Genomic DNA, 24,153 nt, shown 5'->3' with positions numbered 1-24,153 from the left:
TAGAGCTTTGGAGAGCTTCTGTTCAACCATCTCAAAGTTCCCTGCTTGAGTGGTGATGGCACGATCATCAGCATAGATGAAACTCTGTCCCTTCTGGCAGTGGCTGGTCATTTGTGTAGATGTTGAACATGGATGGAGCAAGCACGCTTCGCTGAGGCAGGCCGTCCTTCTGTTTCCGCCATTTGCTTCTCTGGCCCTGGAACTCAACAAAAAAGCTCCTGTTTTGTAGCAGGTTTCCTATGAGGCGGGTGAGGTGGTCGTCCTTTGTGATACTATACATTTTTCTCAGGAGGAGGCGGTGGTTCACAATATCATAAGCCACTGACAGGTCTATGAAGACGGCTCCTGTGATCTGTATGCTTCCCAGCAAGTCCTGCTTCATAAGCAGCGTGGGAACTACATTACCCAGAAGCAGTCGCGCGGGCTCTTTGAGGAGCCCTCTGCCTCCTCCGCAAAGCACCCTGGGGGTTGTAGTGCAGGCCTTTCCCGCGCGCGGGCCTGCCTCCTTACTTTCGGCGCTTGCCCCGCCCCCTGGAGGACTACATTTCCCGTCGTGCGCCGGGCGCCGTCCCCTCCTTCCTCCCACACGGCGGAGGCATTTGCCAAGATGGCGGCCTGGGGACGGAGGCGCGCGGGGCCCGGCAGCGCAGGCAGCGGAGGCGCCGGGGCCGGAGGCGCCCTCGCCGCCCGGGAGAGGTGAGCCCCGCACGGACAGGCCCTCCAGGCCTCCGCCCGGCCCTCCCGGGACATGTGGGCCTCAACGGGGATGGAGGGACAAAGGGGACGAGGCCCCAAGCGGGGGAGAAGGCCTCAAACAAGGCCTCAGATTGTGGACAGGGCCTCAAACTTAGGGCAAGGACTCAAACGGGGGACAAGGCCTCAAATAAGGCCTCAAACTTAGGGCAAGGCTTCAAATGGGGGACAAGGCCTCAAACAGGGTCCGAAACGGGAGAAGGCCTCAAACAAGGCTTCAAATGGGGGGACAAGGCCTCAAACTTAGGGCAAGGCCTCAAATGGGGGACATGCCCTCAAACAAGGTCCCAAACTGGGGAGAAGGCCTCAAACAAGGCCTCAGGTTTAGGGCAAGGCCTCAAACGGGGGAGAAGGCCTCAAACTTAGGGCAAGGCCTCAAATGGGGGGCATGCCCTCAAACAAGGTCCCAAACTGGGGAGAAGGCCTCAAACAAGGCCTCAAATTGTGGGCAAGGTCTCAAATGGGGGGCAAGGCCTCAAACAAGGTCCCAAACAGGGGACAAGGCCTCAAATGGGGGAGAAGGCCTCAAACAAGGTCCCAAACAGGGGAGAAGGCCTCAAACAGGGCCTCAAACTTAAGGCAGGGCCTCAAATGCGGGGAAAGCCCTCAAACAAGGCCTCAAATGCGGGGAAAGCCCTCAAACAAGGTCCCAAACTGGGGAGAAGGCCTCAAACAAGGCCTCAAATGCGGGGAAAGCATCAAACAAGGTCCCAAACTGGGGAGAAGGCCTCAAACAAGGCCTCAGGTTTAGGGCACGGCCTCAAACGGGGGAGAAGGCCTCAAACTTAGGGCAAGGCTTCAAATGGGGGACAAGCCCTCAAAGAGGGTCCCAAACGGGAGAAGGCCTCAAACAAGGCCTCAAATACTGGGCAAGGCCTCAAACGGGGGACAAGTTCCCAAACTGGGGAGAAGGCCTCAAATTGTGGGCAAGGTCTCAAATGGGGGACAAGTTCCCAAACTGGGGAGAAGGCCTCAAATTGTGGGCAAGGTCTCAAATGGGGGACAAGTTCCCAAACTGGGGAGAAGGCCTCAAATTGTGGGCAAGGCCTCAAACGGGGGACAAGTTCCCAAACTGGGGAGAAGGCCTCAAATTGTGGGCAAGGTCTCAAATGGGGGGCAACACCTCAAACAAGGCCTCAAATGGGGGACAAGCCCCCAAACAAGGCCTCAAATGGTGGGCAAGATCTCAAACAAAGCTTCAAACGGGGGAGGACAAGGTCTCAAATGGGGGGACAAGCCCTCAAACAAGGTCCCAAACGGAGGAGAAGGCCTCAAATGGAGGACAAGGCCTCAAACAATGCCTCAAACTTTGGGCAAGGCCTCAAATGGGGGACAAGGCCTCAAACAAGGTCCCAAATGGGGGAGAAGGTCTCAAACATAAGGCAAGGCCTCAAATGGGGGGACAAGGCCTCAGACGGGGGGGGGGCAGGGCCTCAAATGGGAGACAAACAGGGCAAGGCCTCATATGGGGACAACCTCTCAAACAAGGCTTCCAACGCGGTATGAATGGGTGACGAGGCCTCAAAAGAGGGGCAAAGCCTCAAATGGGGAGAAATGGGGGGCAAGGCCTCCAGGCCTTAGCCCCCCCCCCCCCCCTCAGGGCCTGAAGGCCTCAACAGGGCTGGAGGGATAAATGGAGAAGGCCTCAAACTGGGGGCCTTCGAGGACTACATTTAATTTAAGATGAAACACATATTTGGAAAACACGCGCACACACACACACAGGGTTGCTGTGAGTTTTTTGGGCTGTGTGGCCACGTTCCAGTAGCATTCTCTCCTAACGTTTCGCCTGCATCTGTAGCTAATGCTATCTTATAATAATAATAATAAACTTTATTTATACCCCGCCACCATCTCCCCAATGGGGACTCGGAGTGGCTTACATGAGACCAAGGCCAAACAGGAAATACAATAAAATAAAACCGAAAACGCAAACTATAAACAACATAATTACATAAAACATATGAAAACATAGCAATATAAAATTACAACAGGCGCAATCACAATGACAATGGGCGGCCTACATGTAATGATTAAAAGAGAGACTGATTAAAATTAATTAACACTCAGGCGAGATAAGAGAGAGATTATTTGCGGAGGAGGACTCATTATAGTTATGGAATCAGGCTTTCTCACAAGGGAGGATGGAGGGAACATATACTCCAATGACAAAACATTGAGGCTAAGCAATAGTGTGAAAATGTAAACCTGTTCATCAAAAGTGCAGCGGAAGAGCCAGGTTTTAAGGTCCTTTTTAAAGATTTCTAAGGTAGGGGCTTTCCTAATTTCTCCAGGTAGTGAGTTCCAGAGTCTGATCATGGAAGCCTTTGACAAAATATATATTCATATAGACTACCTGGAATACTTAGTCCAACTCCAGTCTGCCGTGTAGGAAAGCACCCTCAACAGATGGCCATCCAGCCTCTGTTTAGAAGCCTCCAAGGAAGGATAGATTGACAGAAAGATATATTCAGCATAATAATAATGATAATCATCATCTTTATTTATACCCCACCACCATCTCCCCAATGGGGATGCGGGGTGGCTAGCATGAGGCCGAGCCCAAAAGTAAAAAGGTAAAGGTTGTCCCCTGACATTAAGTCCAGTCATGTCTGACTCTGGAGTGTGGTGCTCATCTCCATTTCTAAGCCGAAGAGCCGGTGTTGTCCATAGACTCCTCCAAGGTTATGTGGCCGGCATGACTGCATGGAGCGCCGTTACCTTCCCGCCGGAGCGGTACCTATTGATCTTCTCACATTTGCATGTTTTTGAACTGCTAGGTTGGCAGGAGCCCAAAGGTAATACAATGAAATAAAATACAAAACAACAGAAAATTAAACGTAACAAAATACATAATGTAACAAATAAAATAGACAATGCAAAATAACATAATAAAATCAATCACAAAGGGCGGGCCAAATGTGCAAGATAATGTTAAAAACGTTAAAACCCTGGGTGAGATAGGAAATAGAAAAGTGTATTTGTAAAGGAGGAGCCCAAGAAGATTAATAAGCAATTAAAGGTATATGTGTGTATCTATATAAATAAAAATTTAAATATTGCAAAATTATGGGTTTTTTTCTCAAAGTGACACTCCACCCAAGTTATGCTCAGAGTTTTGACAAATTTTGACACAGCAAGCTCAAAAGGTTGCCCATCACTGTTCTAGAGGCATTCTCTCCTGACGTTTTGGCTGCATCTATGAGAAGCATCCATATAAACTCATTAGTATTTCAATGGGAAGTGTGGGCCTGCTTTTGGCTGATGAGATAAGGTTGTTGTTGTTGTGTGCTTTCAAGTTGTTTCAGATGTAGGTTGACCCTGAGCGAGGGCCGGGTAAATGACCTTGGAGGGCCATATCCACCCCCCGGGCCTTAGTTTGAGGACCCCTGTTCTATAGGCATTCTCTCCTGACATTTCGCCTGCATCTATGGCAAGCTTCCTCGGAGGTAGTGAGGTCTGTTGGAACTAGGAAAAAGGGTTTATATATCTGTGGAATGACCAGGGTGGGACAAAGAACTCTTGTCTGTTGGAGCTAGGTGTGAATGTTTCAGCTGACCACTTTGATTAGCATTTGATGGCCTGGCAGTGCCTGGGGCAGTCTTTTGTTGGGAGGTGATTAGATGTCCTTGGGTATCTAATGTATATATAAAATGGCTGCTATGGGCGAGAAGAGAAGTAGCAGGCATTTGGTGTCATCCCACACATGGGTTAGGGAGGAGTTTAGCAAAGACCTTGAGGCTGAAGGACTTGGAGGTGTGATTTTCTTTTAAAAGGCTGGGAATGACGATTCAAAGCAGAAGGGATAAAGAGGGGTGAGGAAGGGAACAAAGAACAGAACTGGTGCAAGGAAGGATTGTGATTTTAAGGTACTTCTGGGGTGGGTGGGGAATGGGGAGACCAGCTTTGGGTCTTTGCAGCCCTTAATTGATTTTCCTGAAGCTATCAGTGCGTGAAGTTTGTGCCTGGGTTGAGTCTGGAGTCGCCTTGCATCGCACAAGAGAGAAAACAAAACAGTGTGGACTTGGTTGTTGTAGGTTTTTCCGGGCTATATGGCCATGTTCTGGAGGCAATTTTTCTTCTGACGTTTCGCCTGCATCTATGGCAAGCATCCTCAGAGGTAGTGAGGTCTGTTGGAAGTAGGAAAAATGGGTTTATATATCTGTGGAATGACCAGGGTGAGACAAAGGACTTTTGTCTGCTGGAGCTAGGTGTGAATGTTTCAGCTGATCACCTTGATTAGTGTTCAATGGCTTGGAAGTGCCTGGGGGGGAATCTTTTGTTGAGAGTGATTTTATGTGCCTGTTTGTTTCCCCTCTGTTGTTTTGCTGTTGTAATTTTAGAGTTTTTTTAATACTGGTAGCCAGATTTTGTTCATTTTCATGGTTTCTTCCTTTCTGTTGAAATTGTCCACATGCTTGTGGATTTCAATGACTTCTCTGTGTAGCCTGACATGGTGGTTGTGAGAGTGGTCCAGCATTTCTGTGTTCTCAAATAATATGCTGTGTCCAGGCTGTTTCATCAGGTGCTCTGCTATGGCTGACTTCTCTGGTTGGAGTAGTTCGCAATGCCTTTCATGTTCCCAAGTCATGTGTGGACTTGACTGTCTGTTGATGTCTCTGATGGGATAGGAAAGGCACCCCAGGCAAAGGAAGGTCATTCTCCAGAGTGATCCTTGGGCATGGGCAAACTTTGGCCCTCCCTCCAGGTGTTTTGGACTTCAACTTCCACAATTCCCAACATCTGGTAGACAAGGAACCTTTCACACTTCCCAGATGTTAGGTGTAGAGTTGCAGAGCTGCTTCTCTGGAGTCTATAAAATGCCCTTGGATGTGCTTAACGTCTATTTTTGAGCGCTGCAAATGTTTTCCCCCAAAGACCTCTCTCTGTCCGTGCACAGCTGTTTGAGCGGGTTGAGTGACTTGTGTTTTTAGGGCATTGATTCATTGTTCTGAATTTGGAAGGTACGGATAGAGAGCTGGTACTGGATTAATCTGACGCCTGTCGGCTTTGGCGATTTCCTTCCTTTGGCCCATTCTGTGTCACTTGGCTTTTGTAAGAGAATGGGATGAAGTTTGTTTATTTATCGTGTCATCCGCAACCAGAACATTGTATTACATTTCTAACAGAACAAAACAAACAAACAGATAAAAAAACACACAAATTTTGCAAATTTGGTAGCTGATGAAATGTCCTTTGACCAGTATCTGGCCACTTGGAGTGCCTCTGGTGTTGCCTTAAGGAGGTCCTCCCTTGTGCATCATGTGGCAGGGCTCAGGTTGCATTGCAGCAGGTGGTCAGTGGTTTGCTCCTCTCCACACTCGCATGTCGTGGATTCCACTTTGTGGCCCCATTTCTTAAGATTGGCTCTGCATCTTGTGGTGCCAGAGCGCAGTCTGTTCAGTGCCTTCCAAGTCGCCCAGTCCTCTGTGTGCCCAGGGGGGAGTCTCTCATCTGGTATCACCCACGGATTGAGATTCTGGGTTTGAGCCTGCCACTTTTGGACTCTCACTTGCTGAGGTGTTCCAGTGAGTGCCTCTGTAGATCTTAGAAAACTATTTCTAGATTTAAGTCGTTGACGTGCTGGCTGATACCCAAACAGGGGATGGGTTAGAGATGTCTCTGCCTTGCTCCTTTCACTATTGGCTGCTACTTCCCGGAGGATGTCAGGTGGTGACAGAATTGGGGCAAACTTCCCACATTGAGCCCCCATGACCAACAGAAAATACTTAAGGTCATCCATTTCAACTCCCTTCACCAGGGCAAGAAAACATAATCAAAGCCCTCCTGACAAAGAGCTATCCAGCCATAGATATAGATAGATATGATTCACACACAGAGAGATATAGTATCATAGATTTGAAAGGGACCCCTACAGAAAGGGACCCCTACAGTGATATGTTGCATATTCTAGAGTAGGCCAACCAGACAGTCTCCGCATCAACACCGACAAAGAAACTAAAATTATAACAGCACAACAACAGAGAGGAAACAAACAAGGACATCTAATCACCTCTCAACAAAAGTTTGCTCTAGGCACTGTCAGGCCATTATGTGCTAATCAATGTGGTCTGTTGAAACATTCACACCTCGCTCCAGCAGACAAGAGTCCTTTGTCTCACCCTGGTCATTCCACAGATATATAAACCCAATTTTCCTACTTCCAACAGACCTCACTACCTCTGAGGATGCTTGCCATAGATGCAGGCGAAACGTCAGGAGAGAATGCCTCTAGACCATGGCCATATAGCCCGAAAAAACCTACAACAACCCAGCAAGGAATACTGTTTACCCACAAGCATAAAGACATTACATATATTAGAAACCAACACTTTCTAATTACTTTATTTTCCAGGTCAGCAGACTGGGCCACAGCAACGCCTGGCAGGGGAAGGCTAGTTGGTGTCATAAAGATCAAGTAGACAGAACATATTGTAAAGAACAAAAATAATCACACATTTTAGTGCAAATATGAAGACACAACTAGTGTTCAATTCAGGTCTGATTGAAAGTCTTTTAAGCTGGGTTTTGAGTGATTGCAAAAGTATCATTAGTATGATGTAAATACTACATCATAAACGTCGAGTCCAAAGAGGCTCGGATGAAACCAGTCTGTACTTGTAAAACAGTTTCAGCTTTTCAATTATAAGGATGTAATGCACTTAATTGCTGCACTACATCATAGTAAATGGAGTACCTGTAGTTTCTTAAACCTGGATCAATAGCCTATCAAGTTACAAGGCTATCAGGGTAATCTCTGTAACAGGACAAGGGTCAACAGAAATGATTTATAGAGCACATAGTGTAGGAAGTTGATGTATATAGTTGGTGAGTAAAGTGAGTCTGTACAAACAGAACACAGTGCATGTGAAACATGATCCCTATTATGGATTAGTTGCAAAGCAGGGTGGTAAACCATGGTGTGAAACAGGCTTGCTAGTCTCAGTTTCATCAACCTCAGTTGAAAGTTGATCTTGGTACGAGTGGACGTGCTCACAAGAGGTTTAGTTCTGAACTATGATTTGGGTTTTTAAGAAGGGTAAAAGCAACAAACCATTCTTAGTATTAACCATAGGCTCTGCCGAGAGTATCAGGATTTAAAAACTGCTATATGCCTGCTGTGGATATTGAAGATTATCCCTGTTTTTCTAAATACAATAGCGATCATAGGTGTAACTATTGCTTGCACACAGTTGATAGAGGAAGTTCTTGTTTTATCCAGTAAACTGCATTCAGATCTCTTGAATATATAGTTCAGTGTTTCTCAACCTTCCAATTGGGTTGTTGTAGGCTTTTCGGGCTATATGGCCATGTTCTTGAAGCATTCTCTCCTGACGTTTTGCCTGCATCTATGGCAAGCATCCTCAGGTTGTGCTGAAGACAAGAGTGATTCCAGGCATGAAAGCCTTCGACAACCTGCCAATTTCTGCAACCCGTTAATATAATTATAATATAATGGTTTTAATTGTGTCGTGTTTATTGTTAATGTTTACTGTTTTATTTTTATTTACTGCTGTATTGTTGTTGTCTTTTATTGTTGTATTGGGTCTCGGCCTATTGTAAGCCGCACCGAGTCCTTTCGGAGATGGTAGCGGGGTATAAATAAAGGATTATTATTATTATTTCTCATGTTGTGATGATGCCCCAGCGATAAAATTATTTTCATTGCTACTTATTTTTGCTACTGTTATGAGTCGTAATGTAAATATCTGATATGCAGGATATATTTTCATTCAATGGACCAAATTTGGGATACACCCTCTGGGTGTAGGTGAACTACAACTCCCAAACTCAAGGTCAATGCCCACCAAGCCATTCTAGTGTTTTCTGTTGGTCATGGGAGTCCTGTGTTCCACGTTTCGTTCAGTTCCATCATTAGTGGAGTTCAGAATGCTCTTTGATTGTAAGTAAACTATCAATCTCAGCAACTAAAATTCCCAAATTACAAAATCAATTGTTTTGAGTGATGGTCACTTGTTGGCCTGATTGTGTCCAAATTTGGTGTCAATTTGTCCAGTAGTTTTTGAGTTATATTAATCCCACAAACGGACATTACATTTTATTTATATAGATAAATAAAAAGGTGTAATGTCTTGGCAGGCATGATGGGGCATGTCGTTTATAAAAATGATGCTGAGGTTGGAGTTTCAGCACATCACCTTTTATGTATAATCACAAAAGCATCACAGCCTCACCCTCTGACCGCTTCTTCGTGTGAAATACCATTTACACATTCAACTTGAGTCTCCAAGCTGGGCAGGCTTCATAATGGTGAATGCTGTTTTTTATTTGTCCCAAGCTTGCAGCCTTTCCATTATGGGTGAAATGCTGCCATGCCTGATCACATTCTTCACTCTATTGTTTCCCCTCCGCTTTCTCTTTTAGCCTGGCTTTGCATCGCAGGGCGGATATTGATGGGCTGACAATGGCCAAATGCATGGATAGATGCTGGGGTGAGGGTTGCTTGCTGCTCTCTGGTCTGAGCCCCACTTCCCAGTTTATTGTTTCCGCATGGAGCTTTCCCAGGCAATTGTCTACAGATTTAGACACACTGAATTCTTTTACTCTAGTTCAGTGTTTCTCAACCTTCCTAACGTCACGACCCCTTAATACAGTTCCTCATGTTGTGGTGACCCCCAACCATACAATTAATTTCGTGGCTATTTCATAACTCCAATTTGCAGCCTGGACACAGCATATTATTTGAGAACACAGAAATGCTGGACCACACCAACAACCACCATGTCAGAGTACACAGAGAAGCCATTGAAATCCACAAGAAGCATGTGGACAATTTCAACAGAAAGGAGGAGACCATGAAAATGAACAAAATCTGGCTACCAATATTAAAAAACTCTAAAATTACAACAGCAAAACAGCAGAGAGGAAACAACCAGGCACATCTTAACACCTCTCAACAGGGGATTTTCCCAGGCTCAGCCAGGCCTTCAAATGCTAATGAAGGTGATTAGTTCAAACATTCACACCTAGCTCCAGCAGGGAAGAGTTCTTTGCTCCACCCCAGTCATTCCACAGATATATAAACCCATTGTCCTAGTTCCAACAGACCTCACTACCTCTGAGGATGCTTGCCATAGATGCAGGCGAAACGTCAGGAGAAATGCCTCTAGAACATGGCTCTATAACCCAAAAAAACCCACAAGAACCTAGTGATTCCAGCCATGAAAGCCTTCGACAATACAATAAACTCCAATTTTGCTATCGTTATCAATCGTAATATAAATATCTGATATGCAGTATGCATATTCATTCATTGGACCAAATTTACCTGATACGCCCAAATTTGAATACCAGTGGGGTTTGGGGGGGATTGATTTCGTCATTTGGGAGTTGTAGTTGCTGGGATTTGTAGTTCACCTACAATCAAAGAACTCCACCAACTATGGAATTGAACCGAACTTGGCACACAGAACTCCCATGACCATCAGAAAATACTGGAAGGGTTTGGTGGGGATTGACCTTAAGTTTGGGAGCTGTAGTTCACCTACATCCAGAGGCCATCCAGTCCCTTCATCAGGGCAAGAAAATATAAAGTCCTCCTGACAAAGAGCCATCCAGCCATAGATAGATAGATAGATAGATAGATAGATAGATAGATAGATAGTTGTAGTTGCTGGGATTTATAGTTCACCTACAATCAAAGAACTCAACCAACTATGGAATTGAACCAAACTTGGCACACAGAACTCCCATGACCATCAGAAAATACTGGAAGGGTTTGGTGGGGATTGACCTTGAGTTTGGGAGTTGTAGTTCACCGATATGCAGAGAGGACTGTGGACTCAAACAATGATGGCTCTGGCCCAAACTTCGCATGAATACTCAATATGCCCAAATGTGAACACTGGTGGAGTTTGGGGAAAACAGATCTTGACATTTGGAAGTTGTAGTTGTTGGGATTTATAGTTCACCCACAACGAAATAGCATGCTGAACCCCACCAACGATAGAATTGGACCAAACTTTCCACACAGAACCCCCATGACCAACAGAAAATACTATGTTTTCTGATGGTCTTTGGTAACCCCTCTGACACCCCCTCGTGACCCCTCCAGGGGTCCCGACCCCCAGGTTGAGAAACACTGCTCTAGTTGATGCTTAAATGTTTTATATGGAGGAGTACAACAGCATTTGAGGCTGGAATATTCAGTTGGAGGTTGTGCCAGGCAGCATGAATGTTTGGTTATAGCTCCGTCTTGAGACAAGGTGATCCAAATCTTTTGTGCTGTGGGCTGCTGGAATGTGTCTACATACCAGGGTTTAGGGAATTCCTCCAATAGGTTGTTGAATTATAGCAGGGAGGTCCCAGAAATAAGAGCTCACACCCTTCCAAAAGCAGCCGGAAGGTCTGTATAGCCTTGGTTTGCAGTTTGAGGAATGAATCCTAGAATCCTAGAGTTGGAAGAGACCTCACGGGCCATCCAGTCCGACCCCATTCTGCCAAGAAGCAGGAATACTGTATTCAAAGTAACCCTTACAGATGGCCATCCAACCTCTGGGTTGTTGTAGGTTTTTTCGATTTATATGGCCATGTTCTAGAGGCATTCTCTCCTGATGTTTCGCCTGCATCTATGGCAAGCATCCTCAGAGGTAGTGAGGTCTGTTGGAATTAGGAGAAAGGGTTTATATATCTGCACACGCAGCTCCAGCAGACAAGAGTCCTTTGTCCCACCCTGGTCATTCCACAGATATATAAACCCTTTTTCCTAGTTCCAACAGACCTCACTACTTCTGAGGATGTTTGCCATAGATGCAGGCGAAACTTCAGGAGAGAATGCCTCTAGGATCGTGATGGTGAACCTATGACATGCGTGTCAGCACTGGCTATTTTTGATGACATGCGGCCGCATACAGAGAAGTATACCTTATAAGAGCCAATCTAATTCCATCCTTAAATTTGTAAAAGGCTCTACAAATTTAACATCTGCATGTTTGAGCATTGTTCACTCCATAACTCAGCATGGAATATACAGTTATTATAGTTATTTAAACTATAAATATTGGAAAATTACGTTTATTTTTTCTCGAAGTTGACACTCCACCCTAGTCAGGTTTTTGGCAAATTTTGACACACCAAGCTCAAAAGGTTGCCCATCACTGCTCTAGGACATGGCCATATAGCCCGAGAAAACCTACAACAACCCATTTAAATCACCCCTGACAGATGGCCATCCAGCCTCTGTTTAAAAGCTTCCAAAGAAGGAGCCTCCACCACACTCGAGGGCAGAGAGTTCCACTGTTGAACGGCTCTCACAGTCAGGAAGTTCTTCCTAATGTTCAGATGGAATCTCCTCTCTTGTAGTTTGAAGCCATTGTTCCATTGCGTCCTAGTCTCCAGGGAAGCAGAAAACAAGCTTGCTCCCTCCTCCTCCCTGTGGCTTCCTCTCACATATTCATACATGGCTATCATGTCTCCCTGTTCATTGGATGGAATAGTAGAGGCCAAGATGAAGTACTTATGGCCACTTCATGAGAAGAAAGGAAGGCTTAGAGAAGACAATTATGTTGGGGAAAATGTAAGGAAAAAGGAAGAGGGGCCGACCAAGGGCAAGATGGATGGATGACATCCTTGAAGAGACTGGCTTGACCTTGAAGGATCTGGGGGTGGTGATGACTGATGGGGAGCTCTGGTGTGGACTGGTCCATGAAGTCACGAAGAGTTGGAAACGACTGAACGAATGAACAACAACAACATTATGTCTCCTCTCAGCCTTCTCTTCTTAAGGCTAAACATGCCCAGCTCCTTAAGCTGCTCCTCATAGGGCTTGTTCTACAAACCCTTGATCATTTTATTCACCCTTCTCTGGACACTTTCCAGCTTGTCAATATCTCCCTTCAATTGCGGTGCCCAGAATTGGACACAGTGTGATTCCAGGTGTGGTCTAACCAATGCAGAATAGAGCAAGAAATAGAGCAGAAATGCAAGATACTCCACTTTGGCAGGAAAAATGAAATGCAAAGATACAGAATGGGGGACGCCTGGCTTGAGAGCAGTATGTGTGCTCTTGGGGAGCATGACTTCCCTAGATCTAGGCACTAGACTCCTCTTGATGCAGGCCAAAATCCCATTGGCTTTTTTTGCCGCCGCATCATATTGTTGGCTCATGTTTAACATGTTGTCCACGAGGACTCCAAGATCTTTTTCACACGTCCTGCTCTCGAGCTAGGCCTCGTCTCCCATTCTGTATCTTTGTATTTCATTTTTTCTGCCTAAGTGGAGTATCTCGCATTTGTCCTTGTTGAACTTCATTTTGTTAGTTTTGGCCCATCTCTCTTAATCTGTCAAGATGCTTCCTTTTAACAATGGATCCACACAACTATGATTTAAATGGTGCTGAGAGCTGACTGCAGTGGCAGGATTTGTGTATGATTGCATTTGCATTTGCATTTGTATATCTACAGAGAGCCAGCATGGTTTGAGCATTGGACTACAACACTGGAGACCAAGGTTCAAATCCCCAGTTAGCCATGGAAACCCACTGGCTGAGCTTGGGCAAGGCTTTGATGAGAGGCCTGTGTGTGTTTTGCTGCAGCGCTAATGTTCACACTGTCTCTCCCCATGTCACTGCTGCAAGCATTATTCCAGACGGTTGTTGAACCAACTCTGCACACACAAAGCTTCCCTTTGTTTGGGGTTGGGGGGCTCTGGAAAGTGAATGTGCAGCACACCCAGCTGCTCCAAAGCTTTGTTCCCATCCTGTCGTAAACAAAGGTGTCCTTTGGCTGTTTGGTATCCCTCAGGATCTGGAAAAAGCTCTCCCCGAACATAGTGACTGAAATGTGCTAAGCTGATTATCAGCATTGTGTCCCGAGTCCAATGCTGGCAGAGTGCGCCCCTCTTTTTCGTGGCAGCAAGAGGGATTTTGAAACCCTATTTTAAGCATTTGTTCCTTGTGATTTATTGAATGAAAGACCCCTCTTTTGCTCTTCAGGCTTGAGACTTTTCCCAGAATAGAATGTGGCCCATCTTGCATAATTATCTCACTTGTCCATTTATTAATATTTCAATCAAATGTGTGTAGATTTCTCTCGCTGGTTCAGAATCCTAATTCTCAGTTTTTCCTTCTTCCTTACCATCTGTGTGCTTGGGAGCCTGTTTCTAAATACATCCCTCACATAAAATGAACATACACAATTCCATTCAGTATTTGTTTTTTGTTTTGACCCACAGGACAACTTATAATTATGACTTGCCTGTTAAAATAAACAGAATACGTTTTTTTCCAAGCATGGCATGTAGAGTTGGGTGGAAGGAATGCAATGTTTTCTGCAGTTTCTGCAGTTTTGGAGAAAATACCTTGTCCTTCATTCTGCTTTTTATTCTATAGCAGCGGTTCTCAACCTGGGGGTCGCGACCCCCAGGGAGGTCGTTGGGCCATTTTTAGGGGGTCGCGAAGCTGCCTTGGTTGGCCCTGCCCCTGCCAAAATGACTGCCGGCCCTTGCTGTTTGGGCAAGGGAGGGTTGCCCGGCCCCATGCCTTTCCAAGTTTGGAAGGGCACAGGGCTGCCTGCATGACCTTGCCGTGTGGGCAGCCTTTCTGCCCGGCCCCCGCGCACCCTTCCAGGCTCTTTGATGGCAGGGGAGCTATACATCCCAGTAGTTCCCAAATGCCAAGGTCTATTTTCCCCAAACCTCTCCAGTATTTTCTGTTGGTAATGAGAGTTCCGTATGCCAAGTTTGGTTCAATTCCATTGTTGTTGGAGTTCAGAATGCTCTTTGATGGTAGTGGAACTATATTTATTTATTTATTTATCACTGTACTTGTATACCGCTGTTTCTCAGCCTAACTGGCGACTCAACGCGGTTTACAACAAAATACAAAATACAACAATCAACAGTATTCAGTTAAAAACCATAAAAAACATCATACACAATACACAATATTGGCCCGTCAATAACAATCCAATGCATCTCCTGACTAAAATCGTAATCCAGTTTCGTCGTCCATATTGCCAATCCTTTAATCATCCAATTCATTGCACCGAATTAACCAAATGCCTGTTCGAACATCCAGGTCTTCAGTCTTTTTCGAAACACCATCAGCGAGGGGGCTGATCTTACCTCCATGGGAAGGGCGTTCCAAAGCTGAGGGGCCACCACAGAAAAGGCCCTGTCTCTCGTCCCCGCCAGCCGCACCTGTGAAGCCGGCGGGATAGAGAGCAGGGCCTCCCCAGAAGATCTTAGGGTCCTGGTGGGCTGATAGGCCGAGATACGTTCGGATAGGTAGGTTGGGCCAGAACCGTTTAGGGCTTTAAAGGCCAACGCCAGCACTTTGAATTGAGCCCGGTAGCAAATCGGCAGCCAGTGGAGCTGGTGCAGCAGAGGAGTTGTATGCTCCCTGCACTCCGCTCCAGTTAGTATCATGGCTGCCGAACGTTGGACTAATTGAAGCTTCCGAGTCGTCTTCAAAGGCAACCCCATGTAGAGATGATAACGTGCATTTGTTGGGGAAAGCAATATCCCAGCAACTGCAATTCCCAAATGTCAAGATCTGTTTCCCCCAACCTCCAACAGTGTTCAAATTTGGGCATATTGAGTATTTGTGCCAAGATGGGTCCAAATGTACAGTCGTTTGGGTTCACCATGCTCTCCATATGTAGGTGAACTACATCTCCCTAAATCATTGTCAATTCCTCCCAGTCCCCTCCAGTATTTTCTGTTGGTCATTGGGGTTCTTTGTGCTAAGTTTGTTCCAGGTCTATAATTTGTGGGGGTCTCAGTGGTCTGTGGAACTCAGAGGTGAATCGGTTGAAGGTACTGCAAATCCCATCATCCATTGTCCATACTCCCCAAGCATATTGTTTTGTGATCAGTCACTATGCTTTAAATATGTTCAATTTATAACAATGAAAATACATCCTGCATATCAGATATTTCCATTATGCTTCATAAGAGTAGCAAAATTACCGTTATGAAGTAGCAACGGAAATATGGTTGAGGGTCACCACAACATGAGGAACTGTATTAAGGGGTCACGGCATTAGAAAGGTTGAGAACCCCTGTTCTATAGGTTATTTAAGCACAGACTCAAGAAAGATTAATTATGACAATAGAAAGACACACTTGCAGTTGCACAGTTGGGGGAATGTTTTCACTCCTTAGCTACTGAGATGTACTTCCAGGAAGAGCATTAATCTGGTGCTCAAAATTATCCCTACTACTTTCTGGTGTGAATGTTAATTGATTATACTCAGTGCTCAATTGTTAGTTGGCTCCTTTTTTCTGAGTTGGGTGTCTAGGCAATCATTTCCTCAGTAAAGCATTCTGCATTCAGCATTGACCATTCAAAATGCAGGTTTACCTTTTTGGAGTAGACCTGTCATTAGTGTCAGAAACCTTCCTTGACTTTGGCTAGGTATAATGATAGCAAAGGTTCTGTTTCGCATCATTAGAATAACCCCTTTGCAGGAGTTTGGTTTACAGAGTGTGTGTGGAAATGAAAATTAGGGAAAGGCTCCCATTTTAGAGGGGGATAATGGCCCTGAAACTGAATCTGAATCTGGGTATGGTTATAGTAAAGGTTTCCCCTTGACATCTAAGTCTAGTTGTGTCCAACTCTGGAGCTCTGGTGCTCAGCTCCATTTCTAAGCCGAAGAGCCTGTGTTGTCTGTAGGCATCTCCAAGGTCATGTGGCCACTGGCATGACTGCATGGAGCACTGTTCCCTTCCTGCAGAAGTGGTACCTATTGGTCTACTCACATTTGCATGTTTTCGAATTGCTAGGTTGGCAGACGCCGAGGCTAACAGCGGGAACTCGTCCTGCTCCCTGAATTCAAACCGCCAATCTTTGGATCAGCAAGTTCAGCAGCTTAGCAGTTTAACCTGCTGTGTCACTGCGCCCTATCACTTGATTCTAGAAAGGTTAAAAATAAAGAAAAATTGCCATTTCAATGTCCCCTGCTTGAGCAGTGATTGCACGATTGTCAGCATAGATGAGACTCTCTGTCCCTTCTGGCAGTGGCTGATCATTTGTGTAAATGTTGAACATGGATGGAGCAAGCACACTCCCCAAGGCAGGCCGTTCTTCTGTTTTTCCCATCGGCTTCTTTGCCCTGGAACTCAACAAAAAAGCTCCTGTTTTGTAGCAGATTTCCTAAGAAGCAGGTGAGGTGGTAGTCCTTTGTGATATTATAAGTTTTTCTCAGGAGAAGGCAGTTATTTACAGTGTCATAGGCTGCTGACAGGTCTTTGGAAGCTTTTAAACAGAGGCTGGATGGCCATCTGTCGGGGGTGCTTTGAATGCAATATTCCTGCTTCTTGGCAGGGGGTTGGACTGGATGACCCAGGAGGTCTCTTCCAACTCTTTGAATCTATAGATTAAACTCTCTGTCCCTTCTGGCATTGGTTGGTCATTTATGTAGATGTTTAATATGGATGTAGCACGCATGCTCCGCTGAGGGAGGCCGATGAGAGACTCCCTCCTGGGCACATAGGCCGTTCTTCTGTTTTTGCCCTGAAACTCAACAAAAAAGCTCCTGTTTTGTAGCAGATTTCCTATGAAGCAGGTGAGGTGGTGATATTAAGGTTGAGAACCACTGCTCCAAGCCTTGCCTGCCCCTGTTATCCTCTCATGCTTTTTGTACTGATGCTTTGAGAGAGAAAGACCCAGGAGAGCCAAAAAAAAGAGAGCCAGGAGTACTCCAAAAGCATGTGATGCTTCTTCTGAGTAGAGTCGCGGAGGTTGAGTCCCCAAAGCCTTGAGTAACTCTCGCCTTTTGTCCCAACAGGGCCAGCCTCTCTGCCACGGACTGTTATATCGTCCACGAGATCTACAACGGGGAGAACGCTCAGGACCAGTTTGAGTACGAGCTGGAGCAAGCCTTGGAGGCCCAGTACAAATACATTGTGATTGAGCCGACGCGCATTGGCGACGAGACGGCCCGCTGGATCACGGTGGGGAACTGCCTGCACAAGACGTCGGTGCTGGCGGGCACGGCCTGCCTGTTCACCCCGCTGGCCCTCCCGGCCGATTACTCCCATTACATCTCGGTGCCGGCGGGCGTGCTGAGCATAGCCTGCTGCACCCTGTACGGGATCTCCTGGCAGTTCGACCCCTGTTGCAAGTACCAAGTGGAGTACAACGCCTACAAACTCTCTCGCCTGCCGCTGCATACGCTCACCTCCTCCACCCCCGTGGTCCTGGTGCGGAAGGACGACCTGCACAGAAAGAGACTGCACAATACGATAGCCCTGGCGGCCCTGGCGTACTGTGTAAAGAAGATTTATGAACTCTACGCGGTATGATTGCGGCGGGCAGGGGAAGGAGACACCGCCTGCAAAGACAGAACAAAACAAAACAAAAACAAGTGTGTTCAGGACTCCCACAGCTCACGCTCGCTCGGCGCTTCCTCTTGAAGTGGGAAAAGCAGCCCAGTTGACCCACAGATAAATATATATATTTTCTCCCCCTTTTTTTTGGTTATTTTCTAAAATAAACCACACGTCACTGGGTGCATCAAGGGATATATTTTTTTCCAGTTCTTTTCCTACACCTCGGGCGTGGATCTGCCGTGAAATGGGACGCTGTGGGAGCCAAAGTCAGCCGTGGGATGTCAATGGAAGGAAGCGATACACAGGAGGGCAGAGAAGCGGTGTTAGCTTATTATTATTTTTTTCCTTTTTTGAGAAAACCTTTTAAGTATATTGTTTAATTGTATTTTACAGAAGCAGCTCAAAATATCACTGACCATTCATTAAAGGACGAGAATTTCAGAACGCCTGCTTTCTTTGGGGTGCCAGCACTCACTTGTGGGCTCATGAGCTTCAAGAAAAGCTCTTCTTAACACCTCTTGGGCACATCACTGCAGTGAGAACCTCTTGAAGGGTTTGGGTTCTTAATCTTGGCACCAGTTGAGAAATATCCTTATCTCTTCCAAAATACTAACTTTTCTAGCACTTGGACTACTTCAAACAGGCAAGAATAACCCCAGACCGGGGGCCAGATGCAGCCCCCTGACTCTTTTCTCATCATCCTATCCTATCCTCCTTCCCTTCCTTCCTTCCTTCCCTCCTCCTTTCTCCCTCCTTCCTTCTCTTCCACCCTTTTGTCCTTCCTTCTTTCAGTTTCCTCCCTCCCTCCTTCTCTTTTTCCTTCCTTCCTTCTCTTTTAACTTTCCTCCTATCCCTCCTTCCCTCCCTCCATTCCTTTACACACTTCCTTCTCTCTTTCCTTCCTCTTTCCTTTGCTTCCTCCTTTCTCCCTCCCCCTACCCTCTATCTCCATGATGGTGAACCTATGACACGCATGTCAGCACTGACACACATGGCTATTTTTGATGACACGTGGCCACATGCGGCCGTATACAGAGAAGTACACCTTATAAGAGCCAATCTAATTCCATCTTTTAATTTGTAAAAGACTACAAATTTAACATCTGCATGTTTGAGCATTGTTCACAACTCAGCATGGAATATACATTTTTTCTTATTTAAACTATAAATATTGCAAAATTACGTTAATTTTATCTCAAAGTTGACACCCCACCCAAGTTATGGTCAGATTTTTGGCAAATTTTGACACACCAAGCTCAAAAGGTTGCCCATCACTGCTCTTCTCCTCCCTTTCTTTCCTTTTATCTTTCCTCCTATCCCTTCTTCCCTCCCTTCATTCTCTTCTATACTTCCTTCTCTTTCTTTCCTCTTTCCCTTGCTTCCTCCCTCCCTCCTTCCTTCCCTTCCACTTTCCTTCTTTCCCTCTTTCTTCCCACTTTCCCCCTCTCTTTCCCTTTCCTTCCTTTCCACATTTTCTTCCATCCTTCTCTTTGTCCTTCCCTTCCTCCATCCCTTCCACCCTTACATACTTCCTTTTTATCTTTCCTTCCTCCTATACCTCCTTCTCTCCCTTCCTCCGTTCTCTTCCACACTTCCTTCCTCCTTCCCTTCCCTCCTCCTTTCTCCATCCCTCCTTCCTTTCCTTCCACTTTCATCGTTCCTTCTTTCCCTTTCCTCTCACCTTCCCTTTCTCTTTCTCCTTCCTTCCATCCCTCCCTTTTGTCTTTCCTTCCTTCTATCCTTCCTCCCTCCCTTCCCTTCCACACTTTCTTCCATCCTTCTCTTTGTCCCTTCTTTCCCTTTCCTTCCTTCTTCCTTTCCTTCCTTCCCTCCTTTCTCCCACCTTCCTTCCCTTCCACTCTTTCATCCTTACTTCTCTTTCTCCTTCCTTCCATCCTTCTCTTCATCCTTTCTTTCCTTCTTTCTCCCTCCTTTCCCTTCCACCCTTTCGTCCTTCTTTCTCTTTCCTCCCTCCTTTCATCTCTTTCTCCTTCCTTCCCTTTTGTCTTTCCTTCCTTGTATCCCTCCCTCCCTCCCTTCTCGTTTCCCTTCCACATTTCCTTCCTTCCATCCTTCTCTTGCTCCCTCCCTTTCTTCCTTTTCTTTTTCCTCCCTCTTTTCTTCATGGGGAATGTTTAGTTGGGAGAAGAGAAGGTAGAAAGGGAACGTGAAGGCCATGTCTCAAGATTTCAAAGGGGGTCCCATTGAGGAGGAAGAAGGAGGGGGGAAAACCTGACTTCCTGCTGCTCTAGAGACCAGAACACACGAAGGGAACAAATGGCAGGGAAAGAGATTCGACTGAAAAGATGAGGAAGGACTTCCTGAGAGTAGGAGCTGTTGGAGAGTGGCCTGGGCTGTCTCAAAGTGGAGTCTCCTTCTCTGGAGGCTTTTCCGTGGAGATTGTCTATTAGGAGTGCTTTCGGTTGTGCCTTCTTGCATGGACTGGATAGCCCTTGGGGGTCTCTTCCAGCGCTAGGATTATATATCTGTACTAGCTGTGCCCACCACACGTTGCTGTGGCCAACCTTCCCCTCTTTTAAGCAGAGGCTGGATGGCCATTTGTCAGGGGTGATTTGAATGCAATATTCCTGCTTCTTGGCAGAATGGGGTTGGACTGGATGGCCCAGGAGGTCTCTTCCAACTCTTTGATTCTATGATTCTTTCTTTCCTTTCTTTCTCTCCTTCCTTCCCTTCCTCTTTCCTTCCTTCCCTCTTTTTCTTTCCGTTCTACTTTCCATTCTTCTTTCTTCCTTCTCTGTTTCTTTCCTCCCTCCCTTTGCTCTTTGGTTCCATCCTTCTCTCCTTCCTTCCTTCTCTCTTTCCTTCCTTCCTTCCCTCTTTCTTTCGTTCCTTCTCTCCTTCCTTCCCTCTTTCCTTCCTTCTTTCACTTTTTTATTTCCTTCTCTCTTTCCTTCATTCTCTACCTTTCTTTCCTTCCATCTCTCCTTCCCTCCTTCTTTCCCTTTCTCTCCCTTCTTCTTCCTTCCCTCCCTTTTTCCTTCCTTCCCTCTTTTCCTTTCCCTTTCCCTTTTTTCTTCTGTTTCTTTCCTCCCTCCCTTTGCTCTTTGGTCCCTTTCTTCCTTCTCTTTCCTTCCTTCCTTCCTTCCTTCCTTCCTTCCTTCCTTCCTTCCTTCCTTCCCTCCCTCCCTCCCTCCCTCCCTCCCTCCCTCCCTCCCTCCCTCCCTCTTTTGTTCCTTCTCTCCTTCCTTCCCTCTCTTTCCTTCCTTCACTTTTTTATTTCCTTCTCTTTTTCCTTCCTTCTCCCACCTTTCTTTCCTTCTCTCTCTCCTTCTTTCCTTTCTTCTTTCCCTCTTGCTCTCCCTTCTTCTCTCCTTCCTTCCCTCCCTTTTTCGTTCCTTCCCTCTTTTTCTTTCACTTTTTTCTTTCACTCCCTCCCTTTGCTCTTTGGTTCCATCCTTCCTTCTCTCCTTCCTTCCTTCCCTCCCTCTTTATTTCGTTCCTTCTCTCCTTCCTTCCCTCTTTTTCCTTCCTTCTCTACCTTTTTTTTCTTCCATCTCTCCTTCCCTCCTTCTTTCCCTCCTTCTGTCCCTTCTTCTCTTCCTTCCTTCCTTCCCCCTTTCTGTGTATATGTGTTTTGTGTGTGTATATATGCATGCGTGTGTATATATATTTGTGTATGTGTGTTTGTGTATATGTGGGTTTGCACATGTGTTGTTTTGGCTTTTTACGTCTCTTCCGCTGTGTTTTTAGGAGTGATGGTCACTCGTTGGCCTGAGAGGTGTCTTGTGTCCAAATTGGATGTCAATTCATCCAGTGGTTTTGGAGTTCTGTTCATCCCACAAACGAACATTACATTTTTATTTATATAGATTTTCTTTCAACCATTACCCTCATTGATCTCAATTGATTTGTTTTGCTACTGTGCACAGCACTGCTTTGGTGCATCTACTCCTTATCTAGTCTCCTGTTACTTTGGCTGGAAGGGTTTCTCTGCTCCGAGTGCGCAGGGGATCTTTTCTGTAGAAAGAGGAAAAGTAGCCGATGCTCAGGCTGGGTCTGGGCTTTGTGGAAGGAAGTGCGCAACCGTAATCTTCCCTCCTGCAGGTAGATTCCCGGCTGAAGGCGGGCGCTGCGGCCTGACCTTTGTGCCCTGCGGTGCGGGACCTTGGAATGGCATCTTCCAAGGCCAGATACGAGGCTAATTTTAGCCCTCGGAAATGTAGCAGAGCTGACGATTGCATTGCTTCTGTGCACAAGGTCAGCTGGGCCGAGGGGTGAAGTCCTGCAACTTTCTTGTAAGGAGGTGCCTTCGGAAAAGAGGACACGGCTTTATTGTTTTGCAATCCTCCCTCAGGCAATGGGTTGGGAGAAGAACATATTCCACTTGTCACACTCCCATGCTTCCCCTTTCCATTCCAAAATTAACGGTAAAAAAGGTGGGATTTTTTTTGATAGAAAGGGGAAGCATGGGGCCTTCCCACAGACTAAGGCTTCTCTCACACAAAGACTTCTCTCACAGCCTAAGGCCTACTTCTCTCATCAAATCTTCTCACACACTGGGGCCTTCTCACAGACTAAGGCTTAGCTCACACAGAGGCTTCTCTCACAGACCAAGGCCTACTTCTCTCACCAAAGCTTCTCACACACTGGGGCCTTCTCACAGACTAAGGCTTAGCTCACACAGAGGCTTCTCTCACAAACTAAGGCCACTTCTCTCACCAAAGTTTCTCACACTGGGGCCTTCTCACAGACTAAGGCCTACGTTCTCAGCAAAGCTTCTCACACACTGGGGCCTTCTCACAGACTAAGGCTTAGCTCACACAGAGGCTTCTCTCACAGACCAAGGCTTACTTCTCTCACCAAAGCTTCTGGCACACTGGGGCAGTGGTTCTCAACCTGGGGTCCCCAGATGTTTTTGGCCTTCAAGTCCCAGAAATCCTAACAGCTGGTAAACTGGCTGGGATTTCTGGGAGTTGTAGGCCAAAAACATCTGGGGACCCCAGGTTGAGAACCACTGCACTGGGGCCTTCTCACAGACTAAGGCTTAGCTCACACAGAAGCTTCTCTCACAGACCAAGGCCTACTTCTCTCACCAAAGCTTCTTACACACTGGGGCATTCTCACAGACTAAGTCTTAGTTCACACAGAAGCTTCTCTCACAGACTAAGGCCTACTTCTCTCACCAAAGCTTCTCACACACTGGGGCCTTCTCACAGACTAACGCTTAGCTCACACAGAGGCTGCTCTCACACACCAAGGCCTACTTCTCTCACCAAAGGTTCTCACACACTGGGGCCTTCTCACAGACTAAGGCTTAGCTCACACAGAGGCTTCTCTCACAGACCAAGGCCTACCTCTCTCACAGACCAAGGCCTACTTCTCTCACCAAAGCTTCTCACACACTGGGGCCTTCTCACAGACTAAGGCTTAGCTCACACAGAGGCTTCTCTCACAGACCAAGGCCTACCTCTCTCACAGACCAAGGCCTACTTCTCTCACCAAAGCTTCTCACACACGGGCCTTCTCGCAGACTAAGGCTTAGCTCACACAGAGGCTTCTCTCACAGAATAAGGCCTACTTCTCTCACCAAAGCCTCTCTCACACTGGGGCCTTCTCACAGACTAAGGTTTACCTCACACAGTGGTTTCCCTCACAGACTAAGGCCTATTTCTCTCACCAAAGCTTCTCACAGACTGGCGCCTTCTCACAGACTAAGGCTTAGCTCACACAGGCTTCTCTCACAGACCAAGGCCTACTTCTCTCACCAAAGCTCACACAATGGAGCTTTCTCACAGACTAAGGTTTAGCTCACACAGAGGCTTCTCTCACAGACTAAGGCCTATCTCACACTGTGAGACCTTCTTACAGATTGAGACCTTTCTCCCACTAAGGTTTACTTCAAACTGACAGCTACTAAGTGTGTGAGAAGCTTTGGTGAGAGAAGTAGGCCTTGGTCTGTGAGAGAAGCCTCTGTATGATATAAGCCTTAGTCTGTGAGAAGGCCCCAGCGTGTGAGAAGCTTTGGTGAGAGAAGTGGGCCTTGGTCTGTGAAAGAACCCTCTGTGTGAGCTAAGCCTTAGTCTGTGAGAAGGCCCCAGTGTGTGAGAAGTAGGCCTTGGTCTGTGAGAGAAGCTTCTGTGTGAGCTA

General features: G+C 46.4%; 1 protein-coding gene across 1 annotated transcript; it reads left to right on the top strand.

Annotated features, from left to right (window-relative positions):
* Positions 1-576: 576 nt before the first annotated feature.
* On the top strand, positions 577-18,489 carry LOC137095503 (transmembrane protein 11, mitochondrial-like). Its single transcript, XM_067462250.1, has 2 exons — positions 577-696; positions 17,502-18,489. The coding sequence occupies exons 1-2, from the start codon at positions 608-610 to the stop codon at positions 18,016-18,018; spliced, it is 606 nt and encodes a 201-aa protein (XP_067318351.1). The 5' UTR covers positions 577-607; the 3' UTR covers positions 18,019-18,489.
* The last annotated feature ends 5,664 nt before the right edge of the window (positions 18,490-24,153 follow it).

Source organism: Anolis sagrei, chromosome Y (genome assembly GCF_037176765.1).
Source record: "Anolis sagrei isolate rAnoSag1 chromosome Y, rAnoSag1.mat, whole genome shotgun sequence".
In the NCBI taxonomy this organism is placed as follows: domain Eukaryota; kingdom Metazoa; phylum Chordata; class Lepidosauria; order Squamata; family Dactyloidae; genus Anolis; species Anolis sagrei.
The sequence above is the reverse complement of the archived record's forward strand: the minus strand, read 5'-3'. Positions and strand labels throughout refer to the sequence as shown.